Genomic DNA, 26,010 nt, shown 5'->3' with positions numbered 1-26,010 from the left:
TTTCTTACTTACTGATGGATATCCTTATTTTCCACTCACCCATAGCTATTACAACAAATGTAATCAGGCAAATGTAAATAATTCTTTTAGCAATTACTACTAGAACAGGGCATCAGGGCTAATTTAAGCCTCTCCAAGGTCTATGAAAATGGCTGTTTCCCTCATTATTTGTTACCTTTTTGGGTACAGTTTCTAGAAAGTGACAGGAAAGAAAATCTGGATTTTCCTGAAAAGAAACTTGGCAAAAAAGGTTGATTTGTTCTTGATGACTGTACACAGTACTAAGAAAGTAGAAGAGATTAATTTCCTCTCCCTTTGCCTGAAACACTCTCAAGGAAGCTGGTGCTCTTTGGGGCATTTACATCTAGTCTATATTTAGACTTCCCCACAAGTCTGACAGAACATATACTGGAAAAGTAGGACCTTCTGCCAGAATTGATAATATTCCAAATCTAGTCCCTGAGCAACGCTTGACTGTGCTACTGCTAATGCTGCACACTTTCCAAAAGTCAGTGTCCTAAGCTGCCTGCCTGCAGTCCTTACACCGTTCAGGCTGCAGCATTCCCTTCCAGCCTTTGCAAGCCACACACATCTGCAGTACAGCCACGACATTCAGCAACACCGTCAGGTTCCAGGGCACAAGAGCTGGATGTTTCGCTCCACAAAGTCCCAGATTTCCATGGCCATGGGAAAGGAGCAAAGTGGGCAGCCTGCAGGTGTGTTCTTGCTGCCTACCAGCTCATCATGAGGCAGCTGGGTTGTGCCCACCTGTACCCAGCTCTGCAGCCCAAACCAGGCCTTGGCACAGGCTGCTTCTGCCATGCAGCCCAGGGCACCACACAGCTTGGTCAGCCTCACGAGGGGTTCTGAACAGGAAACATCCTCCCCCAAATAAACCCTACCAAAACAAACACCAGCTCCCATAGAAAGGTAATGCCTTTAACCTGGGACAATGATTTTACTGCTATGCTGTGTCATGAAGAGAGAATTTGTTATTTCAAGAACTTACTCCTCTTAGTCTTCTTTCCCCACTAAATAAACAAGTCCTGTGGTGCTAACTATTTCTTGAGCTGGAAATAGAATCCTCTCCCTCCATGACTGCTGTGTTCTTGAGACCCTGTGAAACCTTCTTCCAAACTATGTATTTATTACACATTCTTTGGAGAATTTCAGCCCATATATGGCTGCTTTCTGTCATCCAGTTGGCCACAGAAATAAGCACACTTGAATGCTAGTAGCAGGAAAATCACTTTTTCACTTCTCTCACCAAATTCTGAGAAAACCATTACATTCAGTAATTATTATCTCTCTCCCATTGTTATATTGATTAACACAGGCCTAATGATCAAGAGAAAAAAAAACACTTGGCAGAACCCTATCTAGGAGAGCTCACATTTCTCTTCTTTATTACCATATCCCATATGCTCAGATCCTAAGATGCTGACCCTCAGTGTTGAAGGGGGGTGAAACACCTTTTTGGCTGTAATAGCCTCTGGCAATGCTCGTTGGATAACACCCAGGGGAATACCTGAAAGAGCATACAAAAAGTTATTCCAGTATTTTGATGGATCTTGACAAAAATATGTGGTGAATATACTAACATATAGTTTTGTTTGTTGTAGCTGGTACTGGGCCAAGTTTTTTGTAGCCTACATACAAAGCTACCTTTGAAGTTAAGCAGATTCTGAATGACTAAGCCATGATTTCTGCAGGTTTGCTCCTGTGCCTTTGAGTAAAACTCAAATTGCTTAACAGAACTGACTTATTACCAGGTGAGGTTTGCCACGTTGAGTAAAACAAGATGTTCCTTGCATGACACAACAATTAAACCCCCAAAGGCAACCTCACTGCACAAACCATAAATTGTATATGGCTTTAATTTTTTTTTTATCACAGTCCAGATACCAACAGCCACAATTTCTTCTTCGATATTGGACCATTCACTGTCGTTTTGCAGGAACATCTTCCCTTGTACAACCTCATAAAAACATAAGCCAAATTCCTGAAGAACTACAGTACTCCTCAACTGGCTGGTGTTTCAGCACTGATTACTGGGTATTGTCATCCCTTCCTAGAAAAGCTAATTGAAACAAGGAGAGGTATTTCTAAAGGGCCAAGCCAGCAGTGACTGAATGATCACAAAATTAAACATTTGCTTAAAGCCTTGCTGAAGACAGGTCAAATAATGCTTTGTACTTTAACCATCTGATTTGTCCCATCCCTTGGATTTAGCTATTTCCTCACATTTGTGCCCTCAGAAAAATATTTCACACTTGAACTGCAGGCAAATATTACGTAGGCATCTCAACTTAAACCCTAAGGTATCCATGCAGTGTCTGGCAATTACACAGAGGCAAGCTTTCAGCAGTATGTGAGCAGCTGGTCTGCTTATTTATACATGCTTTATCATGAGAAACTTGGAAATCATGGGAGCTAGCATTTAGACTTCCATCACCAGGATACCAACTATAGCAAGATCTAAAACTTCTAACAGTAGAAATATTTAGCACGGCATACTACAGATGTCATCTGACAGATATTCCCAGCCACAAAATAAATCATTCCATCTGACCTAGCTGGCCAAATCTCAATGGCATTTGGGATGTAAAGTTGATTAAGAAGCCATAAAAGTTTCCCACCTGCTGAAGTACCAGTATACCACAACAAAAACTATTATTTTCCTGACAGCAAGGGCACAGTAAGTCTTATGTATGGAACTGGTGTTTTTCCCAGGCTACTTCATCTGAACAATAAAGATGCAAACCTAAAGGACTAGGCTCTGGAGGCAGCCTTGGTTTAGCCTGGATCCCAGCAGGAGCTCAGGCTGCTCTCTGGGGAGCCTCCAAAACATGACCTCAGGGCTGTTAACAGCTGTGAATTATTAAAAACACTCTGGATACTTGCCCAGTCGGAAATTAATCAAGCCAACAAACTTACTTCATGATGAATGATAGTAAGAAAAATAAGTGTTTTCATTACAAACTGTCTTGACAAAGTTTTGTGAAAACAGCACCTGTAGCTTCCTGCCCAGGACTGGGGAAATGCCATGGCAGGGTTGGAGAGGGGACAGAGACATAAATTCATATTTTTTTAGAAATAGGTAATTTTAATATTTCTTCAGCAAAGAGCAATGAAAATATCCCCCTAAATCACTGCCATAGTTTCGACTATTTTCCACTGAAACTTAGTATGTCATTTAAATGAGAAAAGTAACAAAAATATATGATGCTGATGCTCAGTATTTTGCGCTGATATTGTAGTTGCATCAGCAACTACCCAGAAACATTAGACATGCCATTTAATTCTGAATTCTAAAAGAAATGCATTCTACAACAGTAGAAACTGTACCTGAATTCATCTGGGTACTGAAAGTATGTACAGATGTCCTTTACAGCAATTAAAGATTAGTTTTCATTATTGACCAGCATGTTTATCTTCTATCATGCAATTCAGAAATTAGACCACACCAGTTCTACACACAGTACTTCTTCTAAGTAACCCTTATCAGACTATACACTGAACAGCTTCAGCACACTATTAGCAAGATGATGAATTTTGAAACAATAAACTGAATTCTTAAAAAATTACACGAATTTTTACTACAGCTTCCTGTGAGTTATACCTCAGATGAGATTAGACTAATTTATTAGAGAAGCAAGAAAAATGTCTTAGAAAAAGGTATTTTGTATTAAGAAGATTAAATGGAGTCTGTGGACTCAGGATTAGATTAGGTCTTAGGAAGAAATTCTTTACTCAGAGGGTGGTAAAACATTGGAACAGGCTGCCCGGAGAAGCTGCGGGTGCCTTGTCCGTGGAAGTGTTCAAGGTCAGGTTGAAAGGGCCTTGAGAAAGCTGATCTGGTGTCCAGCATCCCTGCCCAGAGCAGGGAGGCTGCAAATACATGATCTTTAAGGTCCTATCCAACCCAAACCATTCTATGATTCTATGATTTTACAACATAACTGTTCCATATTATGTTAGGAGCAGCATTTTTTTCTCTTTTAAATCAAGGTACAGCAACTGAAATTAGCTCTATTGACATAATAACCAAAGATGACACAGTTAATAGGATCATTAACGTAAAAAGTAAATAAACAACAAACCACTAATAACAGTTCTTGCGTGGTTATACCTAGACATTAGCGCAACAATATCTTGAACAGGAGACAATAGACCAGAGATTCCTTCACTTTCTATATCAGCAATAAATAAAGCAAATAATTAACAGCCTTCAAAACAACATTTGTCCTTCAGTTTTAATCAAAATCACAAGGAACAATGACTGCACAGTGAGACAACTCAACATTGTAGCAACACTGTGTTGAGGTCAAGGTAGTACTTTAGAAAGATGTTAAGGCAAAAAAAAAAAAAAATGCAAAGCTGAGGTGGGAAAACCCATGGGCCATACATTGGTGCTGCTAAATCTGGACACTGAAACCACTGAAACTATACATGCAGCCTGTGCAGGTCTTCTCAGCTCCTGCCCAGGAGGACCTAGGCAAGGTTTTCCATGATGATATGGGGTTGAACTGAAAAAGTTCCATTTAAAAGTAGACACCCATTTCATGACCCTGCGAAAAACACGTGGAAGAAAAAAGTCCTAAGTCCAAAGAGCAGCTGTCCACTTCCTACATGTTGATCTCCTTCTTGGTTCCCCCAAGGTATGCATCCCAAGCACACCTGAATGAGTTTCTCAGAATATATTGCTCATTTCTTCTCACTCCTGGGCTTGGAGGTCACAGCCCTCCTTGACTCTCTCAAGACTCTTCCAAAGCCCCAAATCCTTTCCCAGTAATACTCCTCAGAAAGGTAGGGAAAGGGAAGGAGACTGACATGTGGAAACATATTCAGGACAGAACTAGGGAGAATACAGGTGTGTGAGAAAGGCAGGTCAGCTCCTTGTAGCTGCTGCCTACTAGAGAGGCTGGGGAGAGCTTGAGCTTCTGCCATGGCAGCTCACTGATGAGAATGTCTACAGCACGCAGTAGGCAAATCCATGTCCTTCTGTCCCTCCTGCATTTATGAAGTCTCTCCAGCACTGGCTGTGCTTCCAGCCTCCATGACACATGCCAGGAGAACCTAGCAGAAGCCAGGAGCTGCCCATGTGCCAGGGTCGCCCAGCATGGTGGCGGAGAGCCTGACCCAACAGGCGCAGTGCAGCAGCAGCAGAGGCAATCATTCACTCTGCGATGACATCGGGTGCAGAAGCAGAGGCAGTATGTGACTTAAAACACCACAACAGGCTAAAAATAACTCCATTAAACAAATATGATTTAACCACACAACAGCCAGAAAATGTTCTCTGCAGTGCTAACCTTGCAGGCTCATACAGAGTTATTTAGTGCATTTTCTTCTGGCAAGCTTCTGCACCCAATCTTTTATTACAGGCTTGCCTGTGGTCTGCAGTAATCGAGAGAGCAAAGCTGCAGCCAACTGCTTCCTCTTTCAGGATGCACCACCAGCACAGGGCAAAGGTCTTCAGGAAGTTTTGCAGGACTGTTTTCTGGGGATTGTTTTCTTTGTGGGTGGGTTTTTGGGGGGGTTGTTTGGGGTTTTTTTTGTTGTTGTTGTTTTTGTGGTTTTTTTAATGCTAACTGAAACAAGGCCTCAATCCTGCTATAAAAACATGCATTATTATTAGTTAGGAGCTCACCTGGGAGATCTGTGTTAAATATAACTCACTGCTATGCAAGGGGTCATGTCCAGATAGCAAATGCCCCAGATGCTGCCAAAACACTTCTCTGCCTCAAAGACAAGTCTCCTCTTGCCCACAATAGAGAAGATTTGGCATTTGGATACAATATGCATCTCTTACTCAATATTCCCAGCTGGCTACCCAGCCAAATACATCATATGACACAAATGGGCAAATGATCAGCCACAAGAATTGTCAATGAAAAATTTACTGTATTTGCATAAGGGATTTGAGGCTAGGCCTCAATGATGATATGGAAACTTTTGTACCCTGAGCTGTCATCAGACTGTTTCAGGAAACAAGACAAGAAAGCATTTCCCATGAGGATATGGGGTTGAACTGAAAAAGTTCAATTTAAAAGTAGACATCCATTTTGTGACCTTGTAAAAAATGTGGCAGAAAAAAAAAAGTCCTGGATGTAGAATTTCCTGATAATTAAAATAAAGAACAAAAATGAATTTTGACTAAAGTTTTTCAAACATTTGATTTCCCCAGCTTTCCATACATGTCATATGCAGAAGCCAATGGCTCTACTTGGTGCCTGCAGGACAAGGTGTAGCCCACACAGAGAAAAAAACCCTACTGGATGAAGAGGACACTTCAAGCCAGCTGGTATATATCACTGAGAATAAAAAAAAATTGGGTTTCTCCAGTGCTGCTTCACATAGCTGTGGCCAGAACTGACCTTCCAGAGAAGTTTCCAATGGATTTTAAACCAATATTGAGTAGGCTTATATAAGGAAAAAACACAGAAAATTTTCCTAATAGCTGGAAAACATAAGGCTTAAAGGGGAAATGCATGCAGTTAAAACTGATTAATCAGAGCACAACAATTCCTTTCTGTACCTTCAATTAAGCTGTGCCACAGGCAACAAAGTAATCTGCAATCTGCTACTGCACTGAGTACCAAAGACTGCAGTGATCACCAAATACAGGAACAAACAGTTACTAAACGAAATTTTCCCTTTCTCAGAGGAAAAGAAAATAGTGGAGGGAAAAACCCTATAATGTAAGAGCTGTCAGTTTTTCATTGTGTAATAAAGCATACCTGTCCTAATCTATTTTTACTAAATCTGATTTTCCATGGGAAAAAGCATGCACTTTATAAGTATTCTGCAATTGTGCCTGGCCTATTCATTTGCCAGTATCTAGACATGTTTCTGTTTAAATCATTGTGTTTCTTCCTTTTCACTGCAACACAGTTCCTTGCAACAAACCTAACAGATAAAGCAAGGCTGATTACTGGTTCAGAAATTTGAATACTTATTATTTTTGGTCCCATGCATCTGACTACAGTTTTTACTTCAGGAAACCAAAAAATCCAAACACTGAATCAATTACAAAATTTTTGCCAACACTTGCTGAAATCTTAAAATGCTACAAGTTCACCAGGGAGTGCAGAAGCATGTTCTGCCCTCCACCCCATACAGATGCTGGCACATCTGGGAGCCCCACTGCTGAAGCAGAGAGGGCACACATCATCACTATACTAAGAAAATGAAAGGTTCAGCCCCCCACCCTGGAGCTGAGCCCTGCTCAAGCATTTCCTGAGGAATGAGAGGCTGGAAGGCAGCTCCAGCTGGGAAGGAACACACATGATCCCAGCCAACACCTTCTCCCTCCTTATGTCATTTTTCCAAAGACAGTTGCAAAGACGAATCCCTCCTGTGCAGACCTGAGTGTCTTGGCAGTCCCTGCACACTCACAAATACACCCCCTTCAACTGCCCTATCCAAGAGTATGGCAGAAAAGGGAGCATCCCAACATTTGTGAAAAAGTGAGTGCCGAGGGCACAGCTATTCCAAGGATCTGAGGGCAGATGCTTTTAAACCAGGGTAGTCCTACAAGACCAAAAATGTGTGCTGTGCCAATCTAGGCACTGATCTGGGACAAGCATTTTGGGTGACAGGGAGCTCTGGCTACTGGAGTATATCCAGGCTACTTGTAATGAGTTATGAAAGAGATACAGGATTGAGCAAGTGATCACCTTTTCTTGCTCCTGCAAATCATACTTTCCAACACAGAGATGCAGCTTAGATAGAGTGCAATGTTCACCAGAGGCTGGCATTTTGGGGTTTGGGTCCTCTTTCTGAATCTGGGTTACATCCCTGGAGAAACAAAACAAGTTCTCTCATTGCAGCCCACACCATCACATTTGAACTGTCAGACAAAACCAGTCTCAACCCCAGCTTTTTCCTCAGGCATAAAATGCTTATTAAGACACCATTTCAGTAGTCATAAATGTATAACTGTATTGCCTAATCAAATGTGGCAATGATAAAGCAATATAATAGCTAGATCTGAGACACAAAAATATCCACTAGGCATAGCTCTACTGAAAACTGTTCACTGCAAAGTCTAACTAGATACAGTGGAAATTTGTTCTAACATTGATATGAGGCAGGAAAAAAAAACAATCCAGTGTTAGGACACAACAACTCAATCTCAATGTCAGCTCTACTCTGACACCAAGTAACAAATAGGAGCACCGAGTACAAAATAGCCTTAATTGCACTTTTGCTACACACTGAAGCATTTGTACAGAAAGTGACATTTTTCCTATTATGAGAAAAACCTTTTTACAGAGCTTGCTTAAATAAAGTGAACCTCATTTTTTTCCTCTCCTGTTCTCCTACACTGATTTAAAAGCACTTCTTGGTAGGGCACTAGTAGGTGTACTTGATGGTCTCTCATATTACAGTGATGTATCTCAGCTTCCTCCTCCAATAACAACAAAATTCAATTATGAAGATTTCCTCTCCGATCAATTGCCACCAAAACTTCTTGGTACCAGCAAGACAATTAGCCTCTAAATGTTTGTGTGATGTTTCTGTCAGACACAAGACGAAAAAGACTACTGCAATACCCCAGAAGCTGGGAATACATTTTGCTTCCCTTAGACAGAATGGCAGTCAGTGCAGAAACTGTGAGCCTTGCCAGTGTCACATCTAACTGTTTTCTTCCTGAAACTTTTAACTTGGATGCATGATAAATTAGGTTTTAAAATTACAGATGCTAATCATGTATTGTTCAGATTCAGCTGCATGTTTTCTCTCTTCCAACTTAGTGAGAAACTGGCATTTAAGTGATTCTTCCTAATACCAACAAGTTATTACTTCACCATCCTGTGGCAGAGGTTTATGTTTTCTTACAACGACAAATAAACCAACTCCATCCAAGGTGCTCCAATGCTAATACTGGTCACCCTTCATTATTTTGCAGGTAGTCAGAAGGAGACACATTATTTTGATGGAAAATTTACAGAAATTTTACCAGAAAGTTAAAGTTAATGTCAATATTAAATTCAGATCCTGCATGCTCTAATACAAAGAGACACTAACTGCTGCAAAGATACATAGATATACATTAATAAACAGAAACTCATGACATACAAGCCAAGAGTGGCAAACAAAGAAGCAACGTCCCTCAGTGGAGTCTCATTGTCACAGGGGAAATTCTCATCCTACAGACACACAAAAACAATATAACACCCAGTCACCACTGGGCATAAAATGAAATGTCATTTAAGCAAAATACATGTCAAATTTCACCATTTCCCAAAGTTTCTTACTAGTAATGCCAGAGAAAAAGACAAATAGGAAGCCCATAAACATTCTGTATGTATATGAATACTGTTAGACATACATACACAGAATAAGTTAAACTTTTTTCTTCAAACCAGCTATACTAATTACTGAAGCAAGCTGTAGGATATCAGTGTACTGCAAGCATTGTTCAACAAGTTAAGGAAAAGTTACGTTTTCAATTTCCAAGAGGAAGGGTGGTGACCTATAAAGTTGTAAAGGAAACCACTCACAGAATTATTTCAATAGCCTTGCTAAAAACAGCCCCCTGGAATTATAAGAGTCTCTTCCTCATCCTGCTCAGAACAATTGGGAAATTATAGATCATTTAAAGTACATTAATACACTAAAAAATAAAATTAATGCCAACAAGCAAACACAAAAACCCAGTTCTCACTCATTTCTCTGATTTCTCGGGTACTCGCATCTGGATTTAGCTACTGGAAAGAGTGCCCCAGAATATATAGCAGGTATACTTAAAGTGTGTTAGAGATACTGAATGGTGACTCTCTCCCAAAGACTTTGGGGACACTTTTCAATTTATCCTAAAATCACTGGGAAAAGGTTTAACTTAAGACAAAACAAACACTGATTGCTAGAAGCTTTGTGTGAACAACATCAGAGTGGATTTGACATAAATAGTGATTTTTCTTTCTTTCCAATATGATCAGAGCAAATCTAAAATAAGCACTACATAAGCATTTTTTACACGCAGGACAATGAAAAAAGCAATTTTATATTGTCTACTGTGATTTATTCTACAATATATTAATCACAGGGCTTTATGTGATAAATGTGGCATCACATTCCCTCTTAACCCATGATTTAATTATCTGCACTGAACCCAGCAAGGTAAAGCATACTGTTAACTGCACTTCAGTAGTCATGGTGGGCATAAAAACAAGGGAGGGGAAAGTTTTACCAAAAAAAATCACTGTGTCACACAACAGACCAGCAAACACTGCACTAGCAGACACTAATATAGCTACTTGCCTTGTCCTCAATAAATACACAGCTGCAAATACTTGGGATACAAAACAATGTGTGCCTTAACTGATCCATGGCAAAGAAGCAGGACTTAAAATCTCCCAGATCACCTCCTTCACAAGCTCTGGCCTTGTCCTCTGCATTTCAAGACACTATTTTTTTATTAATGCAGTTGTTGTCCCTGGGCAGGTAATGAAGAGCAGCATGCCAGGAAACAAGTTCACTGGGCAGACAGCTCTGCAGATACACAGATATATGAAGGCTCTCTCCAGACAGAATCAGCACAAATTTTACACAATGTAATTAGCTACAAAATTCTACACTATTAATACGGGTGAGGGAGGAGGATTCATTTCCAGCTTCTGGGTCTTTCTGTATCATCTTATTTCTGCTTTGCAGAGTCCAGGAATGTAGAGCAATGAAACTAATTTACTAAGAAAGTGACAGGTCATGCATCTCTTTTCCTCCTTGCTCATGTTTCTTTTTTATAACACAGAAGATACATCCCCTTCTCCCAAAGCTTGATGATAATGGGTATCAGATATCAACAGATTAATCAGATTTTCTATCACAGATATCTCAGTGATAGAAAATCTGATTAATTACACTCGGTTTGGGATATTTTAACACTGAAATGTGCAAGTTTTAAAAAAATCAAACCTAAGGTAAATATCACTTCATTCAGAAGGAACTCCACTATCTTTTGTCCACAGTGGACTGGAGGTGAGGTGAAATTTGGAAATAATTAAGTTTATTCAGGGAAATACAAGATTCTGCAAGTAATTATTAAAAGCACCCATGAAAGATAGGACAGCATAGCTCCAAACTCACACAAAAAGTATCTGGCAATCCAGAGCATACTGTTTTTAAAAAACTACAGCAGAGCACTGCACGACCAGCTAGAATTCGGAAACTTGCCTACAATCTGAGACAAGTCCTTACGCTCCTTTCTCCTGAAGCCATTGTATGTTCTTATGTAGTCACAATAATGGTGTTTGGCCCTTGCAGCAGGTACTGAGCTCCAGCACTTTTCTCAGCGGTTCATAGGTTAAAGGTGGATTTCTCTTTCCCACCGCTGCTCGGCCGCACAGTGGGCACCACACCAGGGCTCCCTACAGCCGAACCGGCCGATTCTCCGGCTTTGGCAGGTGCTCTGAACAGTACCACGGAGATCTGCAGGTGACACTGACCTCGCTGACAGGAATACACTGAGCTCGCCAGCACTACTCTTATTTGCAGGTTGCCATTTGGCATTCAATCTACACGCTACGTTACCAGAAGCGCCCCGTTTCCTCTTGATTTATGACTGAGTTTTGCAGGAGGCTCCCGATATGAATCCATCGTGCGCCTCCAGAGCGGGGACAGTGCCCGGTGGGCAGCACATGCCGGGCAGGGCTCTGCCAGCCGGGCAACACGCCAGGGTTCCGTTTCTGGCCTTGCCAGAGGGAAGTTTACTTATTTAAGCACACCCCGAGCCGTTCTGTCGTCTCGCTGCCCTTGCCCTGCTTCATTCCCCGCACGGGGCAGTGAGGCCGGGTGTCCCGCCGCTGCCCGGTCCCCCCTCGGTACCTTCCGGAGGGCTTCCCGCAGGTCGCGGTGCTGCGGGGTGTCCCCGGCGTGCCGCGGCCCCGAGCTGCGGCCGCGCAGCGCCCAGCCCAGGCGGGCCCAGCTCCCGCCGGCGCGCAGCGCCATGGCCCCGCCGGTTCCGGCGCCGGGCAAGGCCGGGACAGCCGCTGCACTCCGACAGCAGCCCCCGCCCCGCCCCACCCCTCCTCCCGCTCCTCTCGCCCCTGAAGCAAGTCACGACAGCTCTCGGGTTACGGGCAGCTTTTCTTTAATGCCAACGAACAGCCATGAAGCGACCGACAAGCGGGTGGCGAGCGGGCCCCGCGCAGCGACAGAGGCCGGCCGCGGCGGGGAGCGGGGCACAGCCGGCCCGGCCCAGCGGCCGGCGCGGGGCTCGGCAGCTTTCGCGCGGGTTTCTGTATTTTTGTAAGGAGAAATGGAAAATAAAAAGAAATCCGCTCCTGTGCTCGCTCGGCACGGACTGGCGGCGGTGGGGACACGCTAGTCACTCCCTACGGGTACGGGAGGAATGCCTGCTCCAGGGGCAGGCGCGGAGCTCCTTCTCCTAAGCGATGACACAGCCTCCCTTCTCCTTGAAGGGGTTCTTGTCCTCGGGAACCCCCTTCACCAGCGGGTCCTCTCCCGACCGCTCCTCGATGTAGTTCTTGATCTCTTCGGAGCACTTGGAGACCTCGAGGGAAAGGACAGACAAGTGGCTTCGTTACGGCCTTGGGAAATGATCAACAGAGGAAGAAACCCATGAAGTTATATCCTCTCACATTCACCTTCCCACCGAGCATAAAATATCTGGCCACAGAGCACTAAGCACGTGCATGCTCAGCTTCCTTTCTCTCTTTTCACAGCCTAATATTGACAGAACATGTGAGTACCTCTGAGAATGTAAACACCACTCTGAACAGCCGTCGCTGCGTAGTTAAACTTGTGTTCATAATTAGCCAATCTAGTTTTATTAAGCTGCAGATCACACTCTCCCTCAGCATCAGCGTGACTTATGGTCAATAGTTTCAGGGTCAGTAACTTTCAACTCAGTTTCAAAGTAATGATGGCTTTATGTGTTTTTCACAAACAAAACATTCAGCAATGATTTTTCAGTGGTAATACCAATTCTTACTTTGTAGTTCTACTGTAGCAATGATGCACCTTGAATGAGAGCCTAACCAGGAAAGACAATTTATTTACTGGTTACCTGGGGTTATTTTAAACAATGGTTAATAAAAGAGCCTGTTGTGTTTTGAGACCATAACACTTCCCATAGTGTTCATACCAAACCAGCACTGATGTAAGTAAGCCTGCACAGAACCCAGCTATGAAGAGGAAGAGTGTTTAGTTTCTGTTCACTGACACAAAAGCACATGCAGCACGTGTGGTAGTGGTGTCTGGGAGTGCACAAGTGAACATCGGGGGCTCCTGAGGTTCCTTATGCACACACATCTCTTGCTCTCTGTGTCAGCAGAAACTGTCCCTATATGCTCAAATAGCTGACATGCCTGAGGACACACTCCTGCTCTGTCCCCACCTCCTCCCTGCCTACCCACAGGCCCTGCAGTGGTACTGCTGTGCAGAGTCAGCAGCAGGAACCAGCTGTTGGCCAGGCTGCTAGATGATTAATATTTCTAATTGAAGACCCCTTGCCTCCTCTGTTAACTATATTTTATTTCAAAGGTAAAACTACAACAAGAGAACCAATGAGTTTACCTGCTGCATCACAAACAACAGAGAATGGCCTGTGCAAAATTAAGCTTTAAGCCAACAGAAAGAACAGAGTTAATTCCCAATTTAACAGTGCATAAAATAAGATCTAGCTGCCTTAGAGCAAAGAAGAAGCTGGACCTACAAATCCCATTACACGTGTCTTATTCTTCTGTGCCCTGCAAACTTTGTTCACTCAAATTGGAGCACCTAACACCATAGTACAGTTGCATGCCAAAGTATATGAAATACCAGGGTTTTACTTCAGTCAGCAGTGCCAGGATCACTTTCACTACTAAGAAAAGAAGCCTGCTTAAATACATACTTAGAAATTTTTATTCATTCCAAAGGCCACTTCCTTTTTATTTCGTAAAGTTGTTAGTGGGGGTCAAGAAAATTTTGGCTGATGTTTTTCTTTTGGTACCAACAGTAATGTGGTTCCTGCATTTCCCAGTCCCTGTAACACCCATACAGGTACTAGGGGACTGTGGCAACTACAACACCGATTTCATTCTCACAGTGAAACTTCTGTTACAATGCACTGGTAGAATTAAGCATGCTTTACTACAGAAAAATTGAAAAATACCCATTTTCAAAAAGTGATCAGGGTTTTGGTTTATTCCGAAAATGTGGAAAAGTATTTAAAATTATTATTATTATTTCCAAAACTTTATATTCTGCAGAGTGTATTTCAGTTGTCTAAGAATCACCTCTGAGAGATGATATAGGTATCCACACTAGTTGGATGTTGAGCCTTCAATACTGCTGGAGCTTTAAACTATACTGTAACATCAATCACTGATACCTAACTCACAGCTAAAATATAACTCCAGCATTTTTATTTTTGGGGTAAAACCTGGACCTTCAGTGTAATCAACATGATTAATATTACTGATTCCCACATACAAATGTATTTGGTTCTAACCTGAAGGGTTTGTTTAGGTGTAATTTGCCTCTGCTGGCATGCAGAATTAAAAAAAAAATTAGTTTCATCATGCAGCAAGATCAGTTCTGCACATCTTTCGTTTACAGAAAATGTACAAAACCACAAACCTTTAAGGGGAAAGTACTTGTGGGAAGGAATAATCAGTGTAAATGTCTAAATGTCTACGGAACAAGGCTGGATAGGTCACGGCTCGACACGGGCCGTGCTTTGGCTCCTGCCTGGCACTGCACGGCATGGGAAGCGGGACGGGAATGCGGGCAGCCGAGACCCGGCTACGGTCCAGGCAGGGTGTAGTGCCGCGACAGGGCTCTCTGGGCTTCCCAGGGGAGCACCACCCCTCCCCTAGAACCAGCACCTCCCTGCCCCTTCTGCCTCCAGAAGAGGGGAACAGAGCGCGACGTGCTCCTCCCTCGCCTGGCAAGGCGGTCTTGTGCCGGCCTCGGGCGCCAGGGACTCACGGGGAGGGGAAGTTAAAGGGTGCCAAATCCACGGGGAACAGCCGCGGCGGGCAGGCCCGTGCCAGCCCCTCGGAGCGCTTTATCCCAGGGATGGTGCGCTCTTTTCCCCGGGCTCCACAGCCACCCCCGGCAAAGACCGGCGCTCCTACGCGCTGTTAGCGCTGCTGTGCCAACAGCGCCGTCCCCGGCCCCTGACCCAAAGCGGTGGCAGGACCCGTCGGTGCAAACCACGGCCGTCCCAAAACAGCCGGGGCTGTACGGACGAGCAGCTCCAGAGCCCCGCAGCCCCTGGCGCACCCGGCTCCGCCGCCCGGGGAGGAACGGGCTCGCTCCCCGCTCCACACCCGGCCCCGCCGGGCAGCTCCGGGCCCCTTCTCCGCGCCCGCTCACCGGCTGCCTTTCCAGCTTCACTTCTTTCCGGAGCTGCTCCACTTCCATTTTCAGTTTGTCCTTCTCGCTCAGGTCCTCGATGTTGATGGCTGGCATCGTCTACACTACCGGAGCGCGCAGGGAGTGAGGACAAAAGGTTACGTCTGGGCAGCGAGGGCGCCGGGGCCGGAGCCCCCGGGCGGTGGCGGGGCTGTGGGACGGCCGCCCCCGGCCCGCCCCCGGGCTCGCTCTCACGCTGCCGCCCGAGTTGCCCCGCTGCTCGGCCGCGGCCGCTCCCTCTCCGGCGCGGCTGCACCCCTTCCCCGCGCCGCTCCGGCCTTTAAACCTGCGCGCTAATCCCCCCTAACCGGATTAGAGCCCGGCCCGGCCCCGCTGCCGGGGCGTTGACACGGGGCCTGCCAGCACAGGGAGGTCCGGCCATCCCAGCAGGAGCCGGGAGCTGGAAGACCCTCCTGTGCAGACCTCCCTGGCTTCAACCTCTGCAACTCCAGTGCGGGGCAAGAGCAGCGAGGTCGGCTGGGGCTTTTGGCCCAGCAGTGAGATCTTTCTCCACCTTCTCCTCCTGGCCATAGAAATGACTCATGTTCTGTGCCACCTGCATCCTTGGGCTCTGTGTTCTTCTCCCCAGCTGCTAAGGCAGAAGCAGGTGGTGTGCATGGGTACCTTCCTCAATACTTGTGCATTACCACTACAGATGAACTGGACTAAGAGAGGGGAAGAAATCGCTCCTATATAAAATGTCTCAACAGGTGGCCAGCCCATCAATGCCAGACATTGCAACTTTTTGGTAGGTATGTCTGCAAAGCAGAATTGCAATGCTGCATAAGAGGGTTATTGTGCCTGGCTTGCACAAAAGTCTCTGGACACATGGAGTTATGACAGGTGTTGGGGTGGAGTACTCAACATAAGGGAAGTGATGCATTCAGAAAATGCAAGAAGGAGCTAGGAAGTTCTTCTCCTGTGGTTGCATATGGTTTTGAGGTCTAGATCCCAAATAGATTTCTATGCTTTTAGAAACCGAGTGGTCCCTCCATGCATGTTTGTACAGCACCTGGCATCTCTCATCCTAGCAGCTGCTTTCCTGCAATAGTAATGGAAGCACAATTCAGGACCCCTGAGACTGAACATAGCTACAGGCCATTAAAATGGGCTTGCAGTCCTTCTGTTATCTGCCACTTCAAAGATCTTTATAGGCAGTTAGCCCTCCCTCTTTCCTCCTCTGGTTTTTCCCATTAAACACATTTCTTTCTCCAACCTCTTCCTACTCACCAGATGTAAGCAGCTGTCAGCAGCATGTAAGATTTACATCTTCTCCAGCGCTGCTCCTATAGTGCTCTTGGGGTTTGTATTCGTTTTACTTCAGCCAGTTCACTAAGATCAGTTTTTCTCTCCCTATGGCTCCTGAATTCCCCTCCCCAGCTGGTGGTATGCACTTTCTACACCCCCATGACCTACACTGACAGCTGCATTCCCAAACCCCACCAGCTCCTGGTCCTGGGCCAGTCAAAACAGGTGGAAGGAGCTGGCTGGTGGAAGAAGTGTCTCAGAACAGCCTGGGCTGCTGGTGGCAGCAGAAACATTGTGGTGTGGAGAGGCAGAGAGCATGTGATGTGGGGGAGGCAGTGTAGGGTGCAGGAGTGAGCTGAAGGTGGGCTCTGGAACATCACTGGCACAGTTAGGGTGGGAAGAATTTGGTATCCATAGCTCTGAAATGGAAAGCTTTCACTGACCTGTTTGCTGATATGACCAGCTCTGCAGATGGCAGTCAGTAATGGACTTTCTAGCACTCGCTGTGTTAACTTTTATTGTGGTTCATATATTTTTAGAGATATTTATGTGATCTAAGTTAAAGCAAAGGAGAAACTGAATAGCAGCACTGATTTATCAGTCAGGTGGCTTTAATTCAGACTTTGATTTCCATGTGTTTGTGCACAGAGGAAATGGAAAATATTGAAAATGGTATTTGTATTACAGCATTCACTTTGCTGCTGTTGTTTAAAGTGGCATTTAAATTTCTTTCTTTGCAATTCCAAAAAATGTGATGAAAACTAAAGCACATCAGTCTAGGACAATATATTAAAGAACATCATATTAAAACCACTTTAGCTTCCCACTATTAGAAAGATGACCTTTTGCTTTCTTTTGGAAATAGAAAAAGTATGTGGGTTTTTTTGTTTGTTGGTTCTTTTCTTCTGGAGGGACATAAGTTTTGATATAGCTGCTCTGCCTAATAAGCTGAACAAAATGCTAAAAATGAGGACACCCATTAGTAACCGTTGTAGCTATACGAATCTAAAGAATGGCAGTTATATGTCCCATCATGATGACTCAAGCTGCACCAGGGTTTATTTTCTTGTCACTAAAGCACCCATTTATCCTTCAGCTACTGGAGATTCTGAAAAAGGAGGGAAAGAGGTGCCATTCATACCCTTTCAGAAGTCATGTAGGTGGGGTAGGGATTAGATTTGCTCCTTTTTTTGCCTTTATAATAAAATAAAACTATGTGAGGAAACTAAGTTGTAGTCCTCCACGACATAAGTAAAGCACAGAAGCTGTGGAGAGAAAGTCAGTTCAAGTAATCAGGGTGCTCTGAAGTGCCTCCTGCTTGCAGCCCATCTGTGGCTTCTTTCCTGCAGGCCACAGATTTCCAGGGCCCTGTATTGCAACCCATCCAGGGCAGTGCCTGCCTGCAGGACTGAGGCCCAATGTCACTGGAAAGGGAGCAGAGAAGAACAATAGGAGATCAGATTAGTTTGTCCTTATCTATGGAGAACACGCCTAATTTGCAGCCACTCTTATCTCTCTTACTGTATTCAATCTGGGGTAAACACTAATTAATTCAATGTGTCTAATAGATTAGAGAAGGAAAGTATGCTGTTTGCTGCTCACCCCCTCCTCCCACAGATCACACCTCATTGCCTGGTGGGGTTACAATCTGTAGAATAAACCAGGTCATTATATTTCCTGAAATCCATCCCTCTTTGCACTGCCAGAGTTGTTACCCATTCGGCTCCTCGAGTTTCCCCAAAGTCCAAGCCCTCTGACGATGCCTCATTTTCTCAAGTTCATCAGCTTTTTACACTATGGAGGTAAACTAATGCGCGTTTGTCTCGGCGGCACTCGCTAAGCAGCCTCCACTCGATCCGGCTAGATCAGGACCTGCAGCAAGATCAGCGTTTGATTTTCGGTGTCCCACCGTCCTCTACCCGGAGCTTCCGAAAAGGGAGCGGCCTCGGGGTGGGGGAAAGGCGAGGATGACGGGGGAAGAGAGGGGGGCTTTCGCTAAGTGACCTGTCCCGGATTTCGCCGCGGTTTACAGGAAACGCTCTTTGAGCATCATCCCGTAACGTGAGTGGGGCGGGGGGTGGACCCCGGCCAGCTCGCCGCGGCCCCGGGGCGGAGGCCCCTGGGCTGTGGGCGGCGCAGCTCCGCGGGAAGGCAGCCCCGGCGGCGCGCCCCGCCCGGCCCCCGCTGCTCCCCGGGGCGGGGGCTGCCCGCGCCCCAGGACTGCCGCACCGCGCAGCCTTCCGCGCCCCGCTGACGGCCGGGTCAGCGGCGACCTCCTGCCCCGCTGAATCAGACCTTCCCCTCCCACCACCTGCGCAAGGAGGCGGCCCGGGGAAGCCGCCTCGGCGCATATAAAGCGCTGCCGTCGGAGGGGAAGCGCCGCTCGCTGCCCGGACCCCGCTGCCTGCCGCCCGCCATGGCCCCCGGCCGCCGCCTGCCGCTGCCCGCGCTGCTGCTGCCGCTGGCCTGCGCCGCGCTGGCCCAGCGCTCCCTCACAGGTAGGAGCGGGCCCTCAGTGGGACCCCGCGGGTCGGGGCCGCCCCCCGGCGCGGTGGCCTCAGCCCCGGTGGGTGATGTCTCCGCAGAGAAGCAGCGCGCCTGCCTGCTGCCCCCCGAGGAGGGGCCCTGCCGCGCCCTGGTGCCGCGCTGGTACTACGACCGGCACACGCAGAGCTGCCAGGAGTTCACCTACGGGGGATGCTACGGCAACGCCAACAACTTCCTCACCTTCGACGACTGCGAGAAGAGCTGCTGGACCATCAAGAGTGAGTCCGGGGATCGGCAGTGCCCCAGAGGGCTCCGGGGTGCCAGGGGGGCTGGAGGGGACATACCAGGCAGGCTGCTTGGCTTTGCGGGACGCTTTGCACCCGCCCGATATATCACGGAGTCTTAGAATCATAGAGTTGTTTAGGTTGGAAAAGACCTTTAAGATGATCGAGTCCAACTGATGACCCTCGTGTTTGTTGCAGCTTCTTGCTGATGTCAGTTTTAGGCAGAAAATGCAGAGTGAGTTGACCCAGAGATGACATGTGGAATTTCTCTATTAGTATTTTAAATGTGATTTAATATAGCACTTACTCGCCAATTAATGCACTGTATTCCTCCAGTAAAAAGCAGGTGGGACAGACTGGGACTTGCCTTCAACTGAAGTAACACTGTTCTGCCTACACTACCATGAGTTCTGTATGTGAAGCATGAAGGGCTGGCTTTACAGAGGGCAAAATTGTTTTTTTTGCAGAAGTGCCCAAATTATGCCGACTGGAGGCTGATGGAGGACCTTGCAGGAGTTATCTAAGAAGATATGCCTTTAATTTGAGCTCGATGAGGTGTGAGGAATTCATCTATGGTGGCTGTTACGGAAATGGCAACAACTTCAGAGATTTGCAGTCTTGTGTGGACCACTGTCTGCCAGAAAAAAGTAATGGTTGTTCCAAGTTTTTAATAAAATAGATGGTTTGAAAGTGATATGAAGATGATACTTCATTTGATATTTTCCTCTGAATACCCATACAGTGGTATTTTTGAAGACTTGTGTAAAGCAGATGTTTATATTGTTCACTTTAATTTTAATATGTTGTCTTAGCTGTTACTGAAAGAACAAAAATGCTGAGATCTTAAATATGCCCACAGCTATACCAAATAAATTTCTTGACTTCTAGAGAGCTGTACAGGTGTATCTGAAGAGAAATAATAAGGTTGAAGATCTGTGTTGAGGAAGATGTATCAGAGATTGTGGCAGTCACATGCAGGGAAGTGATAGTGTAATGTAAAGCAGAAGCACCTTTCTAAAATTCAGGCCTGAGAGATGGTGGTAGGCAGCTCAGGTTTTTGGCACTCAACAGCTCAGCTTCTAACAGAAGTGTTTTGTCTGATGTGGTTCTTCATTGTCTGTCCATTTGAGCTTTAGATAAAATTGGTGGCAATTATGAGCAGGTGACTGTAACTAAGTTTTGATGTGAACACCAGATTAATATCTAGTTCAAGATAGGCTCTTTGAAGATCTACCAGAATGTGTAAAAGCTGTCACTGCCCTACGCGTTATTAGTGCTTGATGACATTTATTTGTGGCTGATGACAGATTATTAGCATTTTTTTAGGTGAAAGCTGAATTATTTATGTTGCACGTACAATGAGTTGATAAAGGGGCTACAGCAGAAAAAATAAAATTTTGCTGAGGCAAAGAGAAACATGCTCTTGAGGAAAGTTGTTGGATTTGTACTCTTTGCTGCAAGCAGAATTTGCTGGGAAGTTATAGCAAAGTTGTGTCTTTTTTTTCTCTATAGAGATTGTGCCACTGAAATTATTACTGTATTCCTGTATACACAGAATAAGATTACATAAAAATCTTCGCTGTCATATGTATAGCACCACAAATGGGGGAAGCTGATGAATTTGACTTATGGGATCTAATCCTGTTTTCTAGGATGATCTGTTGCTTTCTCAAATTCACCTGGAATAATATGTAGAAAGTCTCTGAGGTCATTGGTAATAGTGTCAGTTCAAGGGAAAAAAGAGCTGTTTAGACACAAAATGTATTTCAGGATCAATTTTAAGAAGCCATATACAGAGATTACGTTTATATAATTTTTCTTTTCTCTCTCTTCTTTTTTTCCTTTGTCATTTTTTCCCAAGCTGGCCCCTTGCTATGCTATAGCCCAAAGGATGAAGGATTGTGTGCCTCTTCTGTGCCTCGCTATTACTATGACACCAAGACTAAATCATGTAAAGAGTTCAGATATAGTGGCTGTGGTGGAAATGCCAACAACTTTGTCACTGAAATGGATTGCTACAATGTCTGTAGAAAAGGTAAGGGTTTTTGGTTTTGGGCTTTTTTCTTTCTTTTTATTTTACTATTTTTTGTCAGTCACAAGCAGTTAAACCAATCCACGTACCAGTAACAAGTGTTCATAGTGTTCTTTTACTCACCTTGACTTGCTATAGGGGTATGTTTTTTGCATTTTGGACTCTTATGTTTTTAAGGCCAGGGAAAATTGAAACACAATGCTAAATCCTTCTGGCACGATCAGTGTGATGTGAGGTAGTTACACCATATTTGAATGAAGTGTAGAGGAGGACACACAAAAAGACAGAGCCTACGAGGAATCAGTCTTTAAACTGTTCAGTATCTCCACTACCACTAATTAAAATATACTTTTATTCTGGATAGTTTTAAATAGAATTAAAGTCAGTTGTGAAATCAATTTACTTTTTTCTTTTGCATTTTCAGAAGTTACTATCCTTCCTCAATTCCTTGTTGCCTACTCACGTTTCCTATCCACATTACTAAAGATTACTGCCTCACCAGTTGTGCTGCGTCAGCTCTTTCTCTGGCTGTGGGGGGAAAGCTTGGAATGATAATTGATTTTCCTAATGCTTTTATTCAAACCAGCTAGTGACTGTGCTTGTAAATCAAAACAGTTGTGCTCTTATTTGCAGTCATATTGCAGCCATAGCAAGTTTTAATACTCTTAATTTAATTAATTTGATAGGGAAATAAATGAGAGAGATAGAGAACTGTATGTTGTTGCCCAGAACACTTAGGAAGCAGACACAGTGCAGTATTTTAAAAATGGTTATTAATGGGAAAGATATTTAAGGCTGTATCAAACTTGTACATTGTCTTTGGGAAAAGGAAAAACTAAAAAGCAGCTATGTTTTAAACATAATAAGCACAAGATCTGAGAACTTCAGTATTGAAGTTGTATAGTCAGAAGCCTTATGCTGGGAGATGATTTGTCAGTTCTGGGCTGGAAATCCAGGGCTGGGGCAAGGATTGAGCACAGTCCTCAGAAATAAAAGTTCTGCCTGCCAGTTAGTCATGACAATAATACTTCTGTGGATGACAAGTCTGAGTGTGTCTCTGCCACTGTATCATGAGAGAGTCTCTAATCGTATGTTAAGTTTATCTGAGATGCTTGTGTTTATCTAATTTGCATCCATTACTACCTGTGAAGTGGTCAGGCCAGGCTCCAGTGTGGAGAGTGCAGGGAGAGGAGGAAGGAAACTGCTTCTTCAGCATCTCACCTCCACACTGCCCCTGCCCACACCCAGCCAGATTCACCTGGTGATTCTCTCTTCCTCACTTTTTTTTGTTTGGTTGGTTTGGGGTTTTTTTTGTTTGTTTGGGTTTTGTTTTTTTGTTTTGTTTTGTTTTTTGTTGTTGTTGTTGTTGTGCATGAGGAAGAAAGAGGTAAGGAGATGCTGTCTCTCTTGAAACTGGAGCACCAGATAGCCACATGCAAAGTATCAGCTATGAGCTTTTTCATCTACTCGGGGATTTCACAGTTCAGTAGGGCTTGGTGCAGCTGAAGACCAAAGTTAAGGGCATAATTAGTGCTGATTAATGTTGTGCTATGCATATTCATTTCTGTAGCTTGGGAGTGCACAGCAACATTAAGCAAATAATTCAGGCAACTTAAGCCACTCCTCCTCTCCTGCTTCCATTATTTCCTCCTCAGCAGCTTTCATGTTACCTCTTGGAGTGTTAAGTTGAATTCAGTTGACCTTCTCTCTGCAAACATACAACTGTTTGTTAAACTGATCTGTAGTGTTTTGAGTGAAAAGGTTTGTGATGAATTTCATCTTTTAAGAGGTTATATTGGAAAAGAAAGCAAATGCATTGGGGTGACAGCAGAAGAATTGGGAACTGGCCACAGTAGCTCTGCATGCTGGTAAATAGGTAGCATAAAGATTAAGATTTCTAGCTAAGATTGCAGAATACTTGTTTTCTGAATTGCTCTCACACAATTCTTGCAGACTTTGAAAGCACGTCTGGCATTAGCTGTGACTGTCTTAGGCCACTCTGCAGCTTCTCTGAGTTTTGTGCAGAAACTCAATTTTATCTTTACATCTCCCACAAGCACTGGCTATGTTTTAACTTTGCCCCACTGTTTAGGAAAATATAAGAATAGGTTGGGGTATTTTGTGTGTGGTTTTTTGGTTTGATTGTTGGGTTTGGTTTTTTTTGGTTTTTGTTTTTAACAGAGGACAGTGTATTTAGTTTCATTCTGCTGTCACTGCAGGACAGCCTTGGATAAGGCTTTGATGCCTGCTCAGGAAAAGAGCAGCAAAGTAGCATTCCAGTGCCAAAGTGAACACACTGGAGACCTTACAGTGTGAGAATAGGGAATAGGAACACATGTTACAGTTGCTGGTATGTTTGTTATTATTGGACAGTGAGCAGTGTAACATGAACAAAACTCAAACAATAACAAGTGGTAACAGTTTTTTCATTGAGTTTCCCTAACTGCTTCCTTTGTTTTGTTAGCAGGAAATCAGAAACTGAGTATCAACAAGCCAACAAATGTATCCCGCAGAAAAATAGTGAGAAAACTGAAGAAAAAGTCTCAGATGTATAACCTGAAGTCTTAAAGCTGATGTGCTTTTGGATGTTTGAAACACTTTTTATCAATTCCACTTTTTTATTTTGTAAGATATTTTTCACAAAGTTTTATACTGACATAGTTCTGTCATTCAGAGCTGCTTTTTATGCAATTTACCTTTTTATAAGGAACTGTATTTAATAGAAGAATGAACCTAAGTTTGGTTCTTCTGCTGTGTTGTCTTTGCAATAATATTTTGGAAAGACTTGTTTAGATTTCCATATTTTTATGGGGGGAATGTTTCAGCTGTTGCAAATCAATTAAAATTTGAAAAATCAAATATCTGTTATTAGAAATAAGGAGAGTCCAACACTGAAAATCTACCATGAATTTAATTTTTTTTTTTGCATCCTCTGCTTGCTAAAGAAAAGGAAATTTTCACAAGTGTGTTCAGAGGTTTATTGCCTTGCCATTTACATACTTTGGCCCTATCATTTAGATAGACTGTCAGAAGCCTTCATAACAGTAAAAGAAGTATAAATTTAAATGCAGCTCATCCTGCAGAAGAGAATTTGGATTAGGGTTGCCTTGATAAACACTCTGACAAAGGCAATGAATAAGCTAGTTGAGTATTAAAATAAAAATGTAGCCGTTACTTTTCCATGACATTTGAAAATTTTGCTAAGTTACTCCAGATCTTCATATGGCATTAATCAGCATAGTTTTGCTGATTTTAATGGAGCTATGCTGATTACATCTGCAGAAGATTTTGATATTTGTGATAATGCAGTGGCTGTTGAAGCAGAGCAGCAGAAGTTTCTGCAAATTTCATCTACAAAAGAGTAATCCCTCTTTTGAGGCACTTTTATATTTCTTAGGGTAGGTTATGCCTATGGTGATACTTTTGCACATTCTTTTATATTTTGTATTTTAGTCATGTCTGAATTTCAGTTAATTTCACCTACAATATTTCATAAGTAATGTTAATAAAATGTTTTTTTGTGGAAAAAAAAGCTTGTTTTGTCATTATCCTGAATGAGTTGTATAGACCAATATGTGTACTGGAACCTGTAATTTCTTAATTATGACTCTAACAGAGTTTAGTTGTCTCTTCAATTATTTCCTTACACTGAGGTCTGTATTTGAAGAAAGCCAATAAATTGCATTGATATTAATCATCCCCAGCAGTTTTGTAGCTCAGCTGGCTTTCTCAAAAGGGCTGCTCTCAAAGGGGTGCTTAGTTTAGTTTATTGTCTGCTGCTGGGTCTCCTGTTTGATGTTGCACTATCTGAATAGCTTTTGTGTGGGTAACAAGCTATTTGTTTGAAATTTCACTGGCTTTCAGTTAGAATAATTCAGGTGTGTGCTTTAAACCTCTTTTGGAGAGGGAACATGACGGGCAAACTAGTCAAGATCTGATTTGGTTATTGATGTTTCTCTCACTGCCAGATTTTCAATTAAAGCAGTTGTCTGTGCTTGCCATTGTCTTCCTGTCACTCCATTTCTGATTTGTGGTCTCAAAACCCCTTTTTATTTTAATCATCTCTTGCTTGGTGCAGATGAGTGAGGACACTGTGGCAGACAATGGCAGGTAACTAGTGACACAGTTTTGAGTGTTTGTCCCATGCCAAGCCTCTTGGTATCCAGCCTTCAAACAGAAAGGGGCCAATATAACCTCCCTGGGGGGAGCCAGGGCACAATACCTGTGGACATTGCCCATATCCCTTCCTGCTGGTTGTGAACTTTGGCTGTGCTGTTTAGAGCAGCAGCCCACAGTGTCCTCTGAATATCTTTTCATACCTAACACTGACTTTTAGGGCTGTGTTCATTTCATGTTCAGACCATGGCTTATAAAAACATAAGCCTGCTTAGGAAGTTGAAATTCAATTTAAACAAAGTTTATAACTGTAAAAGATTGTCTTTTAACAGCAACATGGCTATATAATATATATAATTTTTGGAATTGTGTTTGAGGAATTACTATTAGTCCTTATCTCTCTGTGTCTTTGACTTTCACAGGAGTATCTTTGGATGGGATGCAAAAGTGGACCTAGAATTTAAAGGG

The 26,010-nt window shown here is 43.8% G+C and overlaps 3 protein-coding genes and 1 long non-coding RNA gene across 9 annotated transcripts in view; 1 reads left to right on the top strand and 3 right to left on the bottom strand.

Annotated features, from left to right (window-relative positions):
- LOC135294700 (probable acyl-CoA dehydrogenase 6) overlaps positions 1 to 12,011 on the bottom strand; it is a 75,752-nt gene extending 63,741 nt beyond the window's left edge. Inside the window, exon 1 of one of the 5 annotated variants that reach the window (XM_064410305.1) lies at positions 11,836 to 12,011. In XM_064410305.1, coding sequence (XP_064266375.1) covers positions 11,836 to 11,958 — 123 coding nt within the window. In that variant the 5' untranslated portion in view covers positions 11,959 to 12,011. Of the gene's footprint in view, positions 1 to 10,272; positions 10,536 to 11,541; positions 11,634 to 11,835 lie in introns of those variants that run through there. The other 4 variants (XM_064410334.1, XM_064410323.1, XM_064410313.1 and 1 more) reach the window with 4 other exon arrangements.
- Positions 12,012 to 12,083: 72 nt separating this feature from the next.
- LOC135294733 (guanine nucleotide-binding protein G(I)/G(S)/G(O) subunit gamma-11) lies at positions 12,084 to 15,654 on the bottom strand. The gene is made up of 2 exons (XM_064410387.1): positions 15,337 to 15,654; positions 12,084 to 12,523 (listed from the first exon to the last, which is right to left on the bottom strand). Exons 1-2 carry the CDS (start codon positions 15,430 to 15,432, stop codon positions 12,398 to 12,400), a joined length of 222 nt encoding a protein of 73 aa, XP_064266457.1. The 5' UTR covers positions 15,433 to 15,654; the 3' UTR covers positions 12,084 to 12,397.
- Positions 15,655 to 16,574: 920 nt separating this feature from the next.
- On the bottom strand, positions 16,575 to 18,584 carry LOC135294740 (uncharacterized). Its single transcript, XR_010356800.1, has 2 exons — positions 18,339 to 18,584; positions 16,575 to 18,047 (listed from the first exon to the last, which is right to left on the bottom strand). It is a non-coding gene; the product is annotated as an uncharacterized LOC135294740 (long non-coding RNA).
- Positions 18,585 to 18,765: 181 nt separating this feature from the next.
- TFPI2 (tissue factor pathway inhibitor 2) lies at positions 18,766 to 25,427 on the top strand. Of its 2 annotated transcripts, none has more exons than XM_064410361.1 (5): positions 18,766 to 19,121; positions 19,209 to 19,388; positions 19,862 to 20,041; positions 21,256 to 21,429; positions 23,894 to 25,427. In XM_064410361.1, the coding sequence occupies exons 1-5, from the start codon at positions 19,040 to 19,042 to the stop codon at positions 23,992 to 23,994; spliced, it is 717 nt and encodes a 238-aa protein (XP_064266431.1). In that variant the 5' UTR covers positions 18,766 to 19,039; the 3' UTR covers positions 23,995 to 25,427. The 2 variants fall into 2 exon arrangements, with proteins under 2 accessions (XP_064266431.1, XP_064266425.1); XM_064410355.1 differs by having other exon boundaries at positions 18,780 to 19,121; positions 23,891 to 25,427.
- The last annotated feature ends 583 nt before the right edge of the window (positions 25,428 to 26,010 follow it).

The sequence above is a fragment of the Passer domesticus genome, chromosome 1 (genome assembly GCF_036417665.1).
Source record: "Passer domesticus isolate bPasDom1 chromosome 1, bPasDom1.hap1, whole genome shotgun sequence".
In the NCBI taxonomy this organism is placed as follows: Eukaryota; Metazoa; Chordata; class Aves; order Passeriformes; family Passeridae; genus Passer; species Passer domesticus.
Note: the sequence above shows the minus strand (reverse complement) of the source record. Positions and strands in the feature narration are given on the sequence as shown.

Excerpts from the sequence above, each read along its gene's own strand:
- LOC135294733 (XM_064410387.1), bottom strand. The coding sequence starts at position 15,432 with ATGCCAGCCATCAACATCGAGGACCTGAGCGAGAAGGACAAACTGAAA. Across the intron at positions 12,524-15,336 it reads TGAAGCTGGAAAGGCAGCCG|GTCTCCAAGTGCTCCGAAGA; the intron begins GTGAGCGGGCGC and ends CTTTCCCTCGAG.
- TFPI2 (XM_064410355.1), top strand. The coding sequence starts at position 19,040 with ATGGCCCCCGGCCGCCGCCTGCCGCTGCCCGCGCTGCTGCTGCCGCTG. Across the intron at positions 19,122-19,208 it reads GGCCCAGCGCTCCCTCACAG|AGAAGCAGCGCGCCTGCCTG; the intron begins GTAGGAGCGGGC and ends ATGTCTCCGCAG. Across the intron at positions 21,430-23,890 it reads CTACAATGTCTGTAGAAAAG|CAGGAAATCAGAAACTGAGT; the intron begins GTAAGGGTTTTT and ends TTGTTTTGTTAG.